This window comes from Apium graveolens, chromosome 1, assembly GCF_009905375.1.
Source record: "Apium graveolens cultivar Ventura chromosome 1, ASM990537v1, whole genome shotgun sequence".
Taxonomy (NCBI): domain Eukaryota; kingdom Viridiplantae; phylum Streptophyta; class Magnoliopsida; order Apiales; family Apiaceae; genus Apium; species Apium graveolens.
Genome location: NC_133647.1, coordinates 195,552,991 through 195,566,394, shown reverse-complemented (window position 1 = coordinate 195,566,394; position 13,404 = coordinate 195,552,991). Strand labels below are relative to the sequence as shown.

Here is a 13,404-nt window from a genome sequence, read left to right as displayed (position 1 = left end):
CAGTGCTAAAAGCTGCCTCAGAAGCAACTGAAGAAACAGGCATACCTAATACATGTTTGGATAACTCGGAAAGTATAGGCAATCTTGTTGAATTTGTTTTCCACCATAGTAAGATATTAAAACCCTCACTTTTTCTTTCCCTTTCATCGGCCAAATATACATCAAGTTCAGACTTTCCTATTCCCCCTTTTTCCCGATCTTTCATATAATTTTCACAATCTTCGTCCCATGTATTACCACCAGCCTGGTTTGTCTTCGAACTAGAAGAATCAGCATGCCCTTTCATCCCCTTATAGTGTTCAAAAAGTTCGAGTAATGTCTTCATAAATTTCTCACACATCATAAAACATCTACTAGACTCTCTCCCATGAATTTTGGCAAACGAAAACTCAATATAACTCATTTTATATCTAGGATCTAACACAACCGCTACATATAACAAAAAATTTGTGTTTTCCATGTTATCCCAATATTTATCGTATTTATCCCTCATTCTATTAGCCATATCTCTCATTAAAATATCTTCATTGGAGCACAACTTAATAATTGCCTCTTGCACTTTAACAAGCTCAATAAAGAACATATTAGAAGTGCAATATTGAGAACCCGACAATTTTAGCGTGACATCATAAAAGATTTTTAAAAACTGAATGAAACGAATAACATTATCGAAATCAACAAAGAAAGGAGCACCTTCCACAAATTTCTTCTTCTTTTTCTTAGCTTTGTCTCTCGAAACTCAGTTCACCACTAAGTTCAAAATATGAGCACAACAACGCATATGAAGATATTTGTTCTCCAAAATAACTTCCGGTCCTCTTAGAAACTTTTTCAAATGTGAGATTGCGGTGTCATTTGAACTAGCATTATCTAGTGTTATGGTGAATATGCGATCTATACCCCATCTTCTAAATAACTCAACTAACATCTTACCAATTGCATCCCCTTTATGGCTTCCGATTTGGCGAAAGTTCAAAATTCTTTTACAAATCTTCCAATCTTTATTAATCCAATGAGCTGTCAAGCACATGTAATTGATATTTTGAACGGATGTCCAAGTATCCGTTATAAAGGATACCCTTTCAGAAACCAAGCACTTCTTTAATTTCACCAACTCCTCACTGTATATCTTTAGGCAGTCCCGTGCAACAGTCCATCTGCTGGGCATCTTAAATTTTGGCTCCGCTTCGTTCATTAATTCTCTAAACCCCTCATGTTCCACTATCCGGAAAGGCTGATTATCTTTAATACACATCAATGTAAGCTTTTTCCTCAATTTCAGTTGATCAAACGTATGAGCCTTGAGTGTTTGAACACTTTCATCATTGGACACTTTTTCAAATTTTAACGTCTTCTGCAGTTTATCAAGATTGGTGCGTAATGGCGATTTAGCGCACACCGTCTTTAAATGGTTCATCATACCAGATGTACCATTTCTGTTTGTGTTGCAACCTATAATCACCTTACAGAACTTGTATTGGGCTTTTTCAAAACATACCGGGCAACCTTTAATTTCATCGAAATAATCCCATGCCTTTGAACTCTTTTTGCCCTTTCTATCGCTTTTTTCACCTTCTTTATCAGCGTGTTCAACACCTTTCACTTCCCCATCTTCCAAGTCCACATGAACCTATAATTAAAAGAGAATAATCAACAAATAAATAGGCACAACGTACATGAAATAAAATAACTAGTAAATGCAATCCTCAATCATATAACATATAACAGACGTACAGGAAACAAAATAACTAATAAATGTAATCCTTAATCATATAACATATAACAATCAGACACAAAATATACTTGATTTTAATCCTCATTGTCAATCATATAACTAGTAAATGCAGGGCATATTAGCTAATAGCTAACTAGTAAATATAATATAATAACAGAATAATAAATTATTCATATATATATATAGTGAAAAGACTCATACCACTTCTTTCATGACTGCATCTTGTGGAGGTGCTTGTTGAGGAACATCTTGACTAGACATTGTTAATGATGGAATGAACTTCTCCCACGGCTTGAGATTGAGAGGGATGATTGATGTTTAATGAGAGAGATGGTTCACAGATTGTAATCGACTAACTGTAACTTGTACTAACCCTAGACTAATTCGTGTGAATGTGAAGTAAGAAGACTGAAGAGTGAATGCGGAAGGATAAGCCCGTATCCGATTAGACAGTGGGTTAAAGTGGGTTAAATGACAGTAATCCACTGGGTGTTATAGGCCCAAATTAATAAATATTGGCCCATATTATAAAGTTGCATATATTAATTAATTTATAATTTTTTTAAATTCATATATATTATATATATTATTTATTTAATTATTTATTTAAATAATCGGTTCGGTTCAGTTTTTTTCGGTTCGGTTTTAATCAATAACCGGAACCAAACCCATGAAGTCGGTTCAATTTTTAATTTTTCGGTTTCGGTTTCGGCTCGGTTTTTTTCGGCTCGGTTTTTTTCGGTTTTAACCGGTTTCGGTTCGGTTTCGGGTTTTTTTCGGTTTTTTGCTCAGCTCTAATCTCCATAACCTAAGCCCTCTTTCCAGTTTCCACTATTTAGTAAATTCTGAGTTGTTCTTCCAGAGTTAGTCCAAGTTTTGATGATCTCTCTTTCCTTTTCTAACTCAGTTTTTAGAGATTCATTCAATTTTAGCATTTCATCTCTAACATAAAAAGCATCATCTCTTTCTTTCTGAGTTTGATGGAACATAACTAACTCTTTTTCTACATAGTAATTTCTGTTTTTAAGAGCAAGATTTTCAGATGTTAATTTTTCACATGTTAAAGTCTGATCTCTAAAACTAATGAACATGGTTTTAAGATATAATCTCAACTCAGTAATATCATCAGTATGAAAAGTATAAGTTGTTTGAGGTACCTTCAGTTCAGCAGTGTCAGTACTGCTATCAGTATTTGCCATCAAGGCATAGTTCACCTCATCTTCAGAATCTGAAGTGTCTGTCCAGCTTTTCTTCTTTGTGACAAGTGTCTTGCCTTTATCACTTTTTCCTTTCTTGCAGTCAGGAGATATGTGGCCTCTTTCACCACAATTATAGCATTTGACATTTGAGTTGTCTCCTCTGTTAGACTTTCCTCATTTGCCTTCAGACTTTCTGAACCCTTTCTTATCAGAACTTCCACCTTTCCTGGAAAACTTCTTGCCCTTTCTGAACTTCTTGTAGGCTATCTTTGTGATACCCTTCACCATAAGAGCACACATTTGCATCATCTCTGCATCAACATCCACTTCAGACAAACTTTCAGTTTCTGAATCATCATCATCAGTATCTGATGATTCTGAATCAGATTTTATGATGAGAGCCTTTCTTTTGCCCCTCTTTGAGACAACAACTTTAGGAGATTCCTCCTCAGCTTTAAGAGCAATTGTCATTGACTTTCTTCCATGCCTCTTACTCCTTTGATCCATCTCAAGTTCATGAGACTTGAGCATACCATAAATTTCATCAAGAGTAGTTTCAGTAAGGTCATAGTTGTCTCTTATGGTAGTAGACTTCAAATCCCAATTTTCTGGAAGAGCTAAAAGGAATTTTAAATTTGAATCTTCAAGATCATATTCCTTGTCCACCAGTGTCAGATCATTCAAAAGTTTGGCAAACCTGTCATATAAATCAGTTAATGACTCATCAGCTTTTGAGTCAAAGTGCTCATACTCTTTTGTGAGTATTGTCTTTCTGTTCTTCTTGATTGCATCAGTTCCTTGGTATCTTGTCTCCAAAGCATCCCATATCTCCTTTGCAGTCTTGCATCCAATTACCCCGTTTGACATGACATTTTCAATTGCACTATGCAGCAAATGCCTTACCCTTGCATCTTTGGCAATAGATGAGATGTCTTCAGCTGTATACTCACTTTTCTCCTTTGGTATGGTCTTTGCTGGTTGATCAGCAACTGCAACAGAGAGCTTGGTAGGCTTATGTGGTCCTTCATTAATTCTGTCAAGGTATTCTGGATCTGTAGCTTCCAGAAATATAGCCATCTTCACTTTCCATATGGGATACTCAAATGGTCTCAGTAAGGGAACTCTAATTATCTCATATCGACTGTGGGTTTGAGTGTTCTGAGTTTCTTGAGTTTTGGTGGGCTTAGTTGGGGTTTGTGTTTCTTCAGACATGATTGTTATTTGGATCTTTATTGAATGTGTGTTAATAGAAAAGCTCTGATACCACTTGTTATGTCACACAACACTATAGAAGGGGGTTGAATATAGTGTTTATACAATCAAATCGATTTCAGCACAAGTATGTAACAAAGATCAAGTATATTCAAATAAACTCTGTTACAATAGAATTGTTGTTCTCTCTTAGTGATGAATAGTCTCACTAAGAGCTGCTAGGTTACAATGTATAATCTTCTCGATAATGATAATACATATAGTGTAAACCCTAAGCTGTGTTTATATAGTACACAGTTACAAGATATCTTCTAATTGATATGGAATATAATTCTGTCTCCTAAAATATATCAATCAGATATCTTCTACAAGTCTTCTAGTCTTCTAACTCTTCAATACATATCTTCTTTTGTTTTAGTCCAGATCTTCTCCTGTAAACCAACTGCTTTCCTTATCTGAAGTCTTCCCGCACTTAAGTCCTGATATATATATCTTCTGACGCCTTAAGTCCTGATATTAAATTCTGACTTCAGTAAGTTCTGATTTCAGTAAGTCCTGATAAGTCATGTTCTGAAAACTAAACATAAATCAGATTAGACATGACATCTCAAATATATGTAACATCTTACAAGTTACTTATAGCTTATAAGCTCGTAAGTACTTATCTCGGACGGTTTGTTAACCCAACTTATAAGTCTAATTTACAACTTATAAGCTGATAAGTTGAATATTAGTAATGACGTACTTTTTCTCAACTTATTTTGATTTTTCACTTTTTTATTAATTTTAGTTTTTAAATATATGTTTTTAAATGTTAAGTTAATTTAAAAGTCATGAATTAAGATAATAATATTTAAAAATTATTTATTTTAGTTTATTAAAGTTAAAATCAACTCTAACTTATAAGTAAAATTAACCAAATACTTACATAACTTATAAGTATTCATCTACTTATCACTTTTAAGTCACTTATTAATTTTAAGTTACAAGTTACTTATTTTAAGATTTCCCAAACGGACACATAATATGGAACGACTGAGGATATTTTTATAGAAATAAATATACAGTAAAACTTTTTATTAATCAAGAATAATAGGATATAACCTTATAATTTAAATAAAACTTATTTTATATATCTGGCTAATTTACATAAATTTTTACAAAAAATCAAACATGGAACTTCTTTTTCCTAAAAAAATCACCCGAACTTAATTAAATATCAACGCGGCTAACACGGTGTTTTGTTTGTTTATTCAACTCATTATTAAAATATTGTATTACCAATGTGATCAAGAAAGTCCCATCCCAAGAACTGCATGTTCTGTAGTAAATCAAACATCACCCCACACGCTCACAAACGTAAGCATCCTTCTTGAACAAGAAAGATACACACACCCACTTCATTTATTTCCTCTAAAACTCCATTTTCTTGTCCACTTTTCTCCTCAATATATACACACATATTACATACATTATAGTTGCTTCAATGGGTCAACAGCCATCTAAAGATGAATTGCTATATCAGCAAGTGAATAATGGTGATGTTGAAGGTATTAAAGCTCTTCACAATGATGGGGCTGGTCTTGAGGTAATAAATTTACAATCTTTTAGTTTTATTTTTGTATTATTGTGTGTGGATTGTAAAATCTTGAATTTTTTAGATTGTTTTTCCATAAAGTTTTGATTTTTATGATCAATTTTGTGTGTGTGATGGGGTTTGAAGTTGAGTCTTATTTGGGTTTTGTGGAGTTATGGTTGTGTGTTAATTGGATGAAAAGTGTATTGATAGGTGCAATATTGTGTGTGAATTTTGAAATTATGATTCTTTTTGCTTGTTTTCAGTAAAGATTCGATTTTTATGTTTTTTTGATGTGGAATGGATGTGTTGATTGTGATTTGTTAGGTTAAGGCAGTTTTATTGTTTTGAATTTTGATTAGTAGGGTTTGATTTATTTGGTTGCAGTGGTTGGATAAAGAAGCAAAAACTCCACTTATAGTGGCTTGCCTCAATCCAGAGCTTCGAAATGTTGCCAAAACATTGATTGAGCTGGGTGCTAATGTTAATGCTTATCGTCCCGGTAAGCCCTCTCGCCCTTGAACTTTATTGAGCTTTACCGATTGTATTTTCTGTTTCTTAAGTTTTTGAAATTTAAGTCTCATTGTTAATCGATTTCAACAATACCAAGCTTTGGTTTTTCTTAATAGTATTCTTTTGATAGTCTCCATGCGGGTCTGAGGTTTTCTACTTTTCAACTTCAATTTTTACACATAAGATGTTTATGCAAATATTAATAAATTTTGGGTATTTTGTATTTCCGGGACTGGCCATTTGAAATACTGTGGCATACTGCCAGGAATTTGTAGTACTTTCTGTTTTTAGGATGGTGATATACTATTGTCGTTAGTCCTAGTTTGTAGAGCTGTGCATAATCTTTAACCTCAAAAATTTCATTGTGCATCAGAAATTTTTAACTATTGCCTTTATTCTTCTCTGAAATATTGGTATAATCTTCTTTAGGCCGTCAGGCTGGAACTCCCCTACACCATGCTGCTAAAAGAGGTCTTGAACAAACTGTAAAATTGCTTCTTTCAAGTGGAGGTTAGTTTGAATTGCAGCTATGAGTTCTATAGATATTTTCTTCACGAGCCTCAAAATGACATGAAACCCATTCTTTGTTATTGACTATTCTTTTATTAATAATTTCAGCAAATGCTTTGGTGATGAATGATGACTGTCAAACACCACTTGATGTTGCTCGAGTTAAGGGGTTGGGCAATGTTGTCCGTGCAATTGAGGTACTTGGTCATGATTCAAATGAAATAACTATTTTTCCTGGTACAAGTATTATAATTATTTATTCTATTTTATATTAGTGTTGAGTTTCAACGTTTCTTTATACTTTTCAGGGCCATATCTGCTTATTTTCCGGTTGGATGCGAGAGTTCTATGGGCCAGGCTTTCTTGACCTACTTGCTCCGCAACTTCTTTCGCGGAAAGTGTATGTTTAACTTTGAAATTTGGTTATATGGATATGCCCCCAAATCTCATATGTGTAGAGTAAAAGTAAAGTGATTGAACAACTCCGCATAGTCACTTAACTAAACACCAGGGTAGTGTTTACAGCATAGATGCCTTGAAAAATTAGATGGTAGAGAACCTTCTAGTGTTGAAACAGGGATTAGTCGGACCTAAACATAGATTTCAATATTAAAAAACACTGGTATTTATTGGATGTGTAAGGCGATTCCTCGCATCGTGAATCTTGATGTTCGCTTCAGACAGGAACTCTATATGAAAACTGAATCAAATAATGCATACATAAATTGCATTAATTCTGTTTCTCTTTCATTCATTCTCATCTGTGCTCATACAAATAGAAATTGAACTTGATGATAGAGCCCTGCTCAGTGTAAAACATGGACAGCTGTCCTTCTAGAATCCTCCTAGTAAAGGGCAAGAATAACAACTATTAAGGAAAGCACAATGACAACTAATCATATTCGGCCTCAGCCGAGGATTATGTGCATAAAGGTGCACTGTATGAACTAAGGATTGGACCTTAGCAACAATGACCTATTTCTTTCGACCTTAACACTAAACAAGTCTCAATCTCATTCTCACTCTCCCTTTTAAACTATCGGTTAATGTGAAACGCCCTCTGCATCTTATCTCTGTCCTTTGCATATTTGGGCTTAAAATATCTTCTGGACACTTAAATTTAGCACCATGTTCTCCCTGCTCCTAGCATTATGCTTTGAACTCATAGAACCTCACTGTAGTCTGATATGCTCTACTGGGAACAGATTCTTTTCTGGGAAATTGGCCTAATTTTTTTAGGTTTTTTGTGTGATTGCTGATCAAAACAGACTTTTTTATTGCCAAAAGGTACTTGCTTTTATTTCCTTGTAACTTAGGATTTGCAATGAATAATATAATATTTATGAGGAACGGTATTGAAGAATTTTATATATGATTGGTTAATTTTGTATTTATTTTAAAGAGAAATAATATATATATATATATATTAAATGTGGGGTTAGTAGGTTATTAAATATGTAGTAGGTTATATAATAAGCCCAATTTTACGGGGCCTTAATCTATTAGGTTATGTAATTTAGGTTCCTATTTTCTATATAGGCATTGTAATCCCCACATTATTACTAGACTTTACTTTGAGATATATTGAATTATCGAATTTATTCTCTTTTCTTGCTCCTACGGTTGAAAAACCCTTGGGGTAGTGGGTGTTATGCAGTTCATCCACCAAAATTTTATCTTATTACCGTTTTCACTCAAGTAATCGTTGTTTTGAGAGCTGTCCTGCATTAAAATCTCAAGGTGCTAGCTACTAGCTAGGGTGTTAGGAGTTTCTGCGTCAAAATCTCAAGGTGCTAGTTACTAGCTAGGGTTCTAGGAGTTTCTTGCAGACTCGTTACTTTTTTTGGTAGGGAATGGGTTAATTGGAGTATATTAAGGACATTAAGGTGGTTTGAGTACAAACATAGAGTTCAAAGTTTGAACATAGGTTAGGTGCTAGGAGGGCAATGTGGTAAATGTGAGGGTTAAAAGATTGTATTATAGCCATTATATTTATATATCTGTTGTTGCAAAACAAATGGTTAAAAGATTGTATCTAGCCATAATATTATATATCTATTGTTGCAAAACAAATATCAGCACAGTTGGCTCACTGTTTATGTTAATCTGTATCACTATGTTTGCAGATGGGTTGTGATTTTGCCATGCGGTTCTCGCGATCTCTCAAAACCGTTTAAGTTGGAGCTCGCTATATATACTAATCCGCAGGTACTCGGATCTTAAAAGTTAGAACTAAAGAACTCTTCTGCATTTTGTTGCTTGAGATAATAATTGTTAGTCTATTGTTTTGTGCCGGTAGAGTTATATATTGATATGCATTTCTGTATAATTTCTTTGATCTCGTGGCTAAAGGTGTTCTTGTTCACTTGTGATATTAATTTCTTGATAATCCGGGTTCCAATCTCTGAACAGAATGAATCACTAATGCTTCACGTGTTATAGCTGTGATAATATTGTTTGCTCTGTTGACATATGGACGATAAGAATAAGTTACCTAATTTTAAGTTCTCGTGAAAAGTCATATTTAGTTCTGTAGTTTTGAAAGGGTAAAAGCTTTGCAACTGCGGTTAGAAAATGCTTCGCCAGTGGGGTAACAGCTTTAGTATTGTTGCAGTATAGTTCACATATGCAACGTTTTTCTATTTGATGAAATGTGTTGACTTCTGAGTTTTTCCCTGGAAGTCATTTAAATTACAATTATTTGGCCACTTACAATTACTGTATTTGTTATGATAATGTATTTAGTCATATCACAATTCAATTTTGTAAAAGCTCGTCTATGTCTTGCGTAAAATGTCTTGGTAGTAAAATCAGTGAGATAACTGATTTCTGTTAATATGCATGTGGATCACTGTATCTTTATGTAAATAATTTATTGCATGAACCTCTAAAACACTTTTAATGACAAGCAGGATGCCAAACCTCGTACAATTGTTGCACTGTGGAAAGCCAATTTGGAGGAGCTAAATTTTAGTCAGGCTGATCCTGCAGTGGTTATTGCTGATATTTCCAACAGTAAGCTTTTACCTTATTCAATGTATTTATGCTTTGTGACTTTTTACAAAATAATTTATATATACACATTTGTACAAGCATATATCTGAGCAGTGATTGGTTATTGTGTTCATGAATAGTACCAAAGCGCTGGAGACGAAGGAGAGGTCTCTTGCGCTCCCAAGAGGCAAGATGTAGACCTCATGGATTTAGGCGTAAGTATATTAAGTTTTGGAGTACATAATATTTAAAAAAAAGGAAGATATAAATACTTGTTGTCTTTAGGCACAACTACTATATTTTTTTGGTCGCATAATCAATGCAGCGCAGATCCACTAGTCATGTGTATGCTTGGGCCCTTGGCGTAAATCGCCGATGACTAGTAGAAAGGCCAAATTCTTGTTCTTGCTGTTAGAATAGTCCTAACAGCCTAGAACCATATCCCAAATAACCATAAACGCTTAAAGTTTCTTAAAGATTTGCTGATTGAGAATGTAGTGCATCATGAGAGAGAAAATAAGATGTAATTAAGCTACCGGGGCTTCTTGGAGAGGCCTAAATAAGGAAAAAATATAGTAACCAAAATTTCAGGTGTCACTGGCATTGGCATTAGTGAGAGTTGTTCTGGGAACAACACCAAACTTATGATTGGTTAAAGATTTTAGAATACTAGATTTCAAAATGTCTAAAAGCGAGCTTTTCCAAAAAATGGATTAATACTCTTAAGTCTCAAGCTTCTAAGCTATGTTGAATGATTTGAGGCTTAACTATTCAAATTATTATACAGCAAAGGAAAACTTCCATATTTGTAGATATGACAAATCCTTATAGTATCATCTTTTTTGTTAAAAACATGAATTTGGCTGCTTCCTTGCAGAGTCTAGGATCAAACTTGGCCCTGCTAATGTAGGCGACAAACAACAATTGCAGTGGTTCAGCAATGCATGTAAAGGAATTCCTCAGGTACAACCATCATTGATTTCCTTTTGTTCTCTTCCACTTGAGCATTATGGTAAAGCTAAAATTTACGCATGATTTGCCGCATCCTCTGTTTCCACATGGTGAGGAAAATAAATAATTAAAAACAAATGCCGCCCCACATCAAAGAGGTTCGGTGTCTCTTCATTGTGTATGATATCAATAATTTTGCAGATACACATATATAAAATCCCCCTTAACAACAGAAAGCTTGTAGCATGACATTTGTTGCTCAAAATATTTAGGTGATGCACCCGGCATATCCTCTCCAACCTCAAGTCCCTGCTGTCACAGGACCTGGCCCATCAACAGCAGAAGATTTAGAATTAGCAATGGCAATCAGCGCCTCTCTTCAGTCATCTATGGAAGACCGACCACCTAAAGGTGTTAATCAAACTCAACTCTTTCCTGATGCACATGCATCCACCAGTTCTGCCGACTCTTCACAGATCATGTATCACAATGGTTCAGCTGCTATGGAAGCTTCTGCTCCTCATAAAGGTAGGAGTAATGAATCGAAAGTCCATGAGGTTGGTTCAAGTGGCACTTCTTCTCAACATATGGACACCGAGCCTGACATTCCTACTGTAAACCATACAACAGATGAGACTTCTGGTCTAGTTTCGGCCCCATCAGCACCACTTATAACAGATGCAATTATAGATGATGGGCCAGTACACTATCCGTCAATTGATTCTACCCCAGTTGGTTTATCTTCTCAAGAGGTTGAGACCTCGCCTACTATAACTGCTGAAATGAAACAAGAGGCTGGCACTACTTCATGTGTAATATGTTTGGATGCCCCAGTCGAGGGAGCTTGCATCCCCTGTGGGCATATGGCTGGGTGCATGTCTTGCTTAAATGAGATCAAAGCCAAAAAGTGGGGGTGCCCTGTGTGTCGTGCCAATATTGATCAAGTTATACGGCTTTATGCGGTCTAAATGTATAGAAGGTATTAACGAAGCTTTAAATGGTACATAACATCCTCATAATTTCACGCATACACTGGTATGGCATTCACATGTATGCATGATGATCAGAAAACGGGCATGCCAACATATATAGCTGTGCAAGACCACCCAAAATTGCACATAGTTGGCAAAAAATACTTAACTAGAAAAAGAGATTTTCTGGGTCTTGTATTTCACAAGTATTGTATGTTTCTTACCTATTTCACAAATGTCTTTGCACTGTAGAGCATTCACATATTTTTGTGACCCGTCCTTCTTTATAGGACTGCTTTGTATTAATAAAATCGTCTTTTTGTCTGATATGCAGGTAAATGACGGTTTATTCTCGCGAGTCTATTGACCGGAAACTCAACAGAAAGTCCTGCATTGAGATGCATACCAGTAAGCAAATTTGTGAAACATTTTGTTTCTGTATATATTAAGATTTGGGACAAAATATTTTCAGTGTTTCATTTGGCTTGAAAGGAGCATATCTTGCTTTGAACCCTAAAGTTTGTAAAAGATTTTGTGTATATATATTTAATAAGCTCCACTCGAGCAAATCGCTTGTGCAGTATAATGGAGTGTTTTTATTGATACAACTCCGTCACTTCGATTTTTTGTGACCCTTGAAGTGGACGGTAAAAACATCAACTGTAAAAAGAACCTGTGCTGTTAATGCATCTAGGCCACTGCTGTAACTTGATACAAATCGTCTGATTAGTTTATACTTAGGTAAGAAACTTCTTTTCATGTTACTTTATACTTGAAAAAAACAATGTCTGATCTTTGCTAGGAGTGGTACCAGGTCTGATTTTGGTAAAATTCAGACACAAATTCGAATTTTGTGTTCATATTTGAGGCCGAAAATGGTCTGGGAACTAAAGTCCCAAACCTGAACCCTAACATACTTATGTAATGCATTTCCTCTATTGTGAAATGTATTATTCCAGTAGTTTGGGACATGAGGATGCATATAATCATATTTCTGAAACTTAGTAGTTGACTGGTTAGTTCCGAGCCCCTTACTAAATCCGTCCCCGTTGGTTGTCCCTTACGACCCTTATTAAATCCGTCCCTGCTAGTTGTGTAAATATATCGAATATTTAGTTAAAGTAGGGCAAACTGATTCTGCAGAAATAGTTGGAATCAAACGGGTGGTTTGATTCACGGCTGTACATGTTTGCATGCAGCTTTCTCTATATAATTTATTAATCTATAGGACAAGCATGCAAGCTGCAGCATCGTTGTTTATAATTTTACGTGAAAGCTGCTTACTGAATCAAACAGTTTCATGGGAGTACAAGTACCAACTCTGCTGCAATATGTGTGGACTGTTTATATTCAAATAATTCTGTCCCTAAAATGACCTCTCTGATTCTATTAATTCCGATACTAATAATTGAACGTCAAGTTTTTATCTTCTACCCTCTCTTCGAGAAAACACCGATTTTACCGATTAATCGTTTTAATATGCTCTATTGATTCAATTTTATAATCCGATTAATCACTTCACTATTTTCTTAAATTAATATAATTAATATAATAAATTAATTATTTTTATATGTTATTGAACACATTTGATTAATACTCCGATTAATCAATCCGATTAATAACTGATTATCCGCTTAATCACTGAAAAATTGCTCTACCGAATAATGTTGATTTCCGTTTTTTAAAATAATGCTTTTGCCGGAATAAAAGAATATAAGATCTCATTGATTTTTTTGGCATATT

General features: G+C 34.7%; 1 protein-coding gene across 2 annotated transcripts; it reads left to right on the top strand.

Moving 5' to 3' along the window:
* Positions 1-5,445: 5,445 nt before the first annotated feature.
* On the top strand, positions 5,446-12,283 carry LOC141675887 (putative E3 ubiquitin-protein ligase XBAT35). Of its 2 annotated transcripts, XM_074482074.1 has the most exons (11): positions 5,446-5,734; positions 6,110-6,224; positions 6,665-6,745; positions 6,854-6,942; positions 7,054-7,145; positions 8,872-8,953; positions 9,658-9,760; positions 9,880-9,954; positions 10,617-10,702; positions 10,963-11,669; positions 11,996-12,283. In XM_074482074.1, exons 1-10 carry the CDS (start codon positions 5,633-5,635, stop codon positions 11,656-11,658), a joined length of 1,521 nt encoding a protein of 506 aa, XP_074338175.1. In that variant the 5' UTR covers positions 5,446-5,632; the 3' UTR covers positions 11,659-11,669; positions 11,996-12,283. The 2 variants fall into 2 exon arrangements, with proteins under 2 accessions (XP_074338175.1, XP_074338176.1); XM_074482075.1 differs by lacking the exon at positions 9,880-9,954.
* Positions 12,284-13,404: the final 1,121 nt, after the last annotated feature.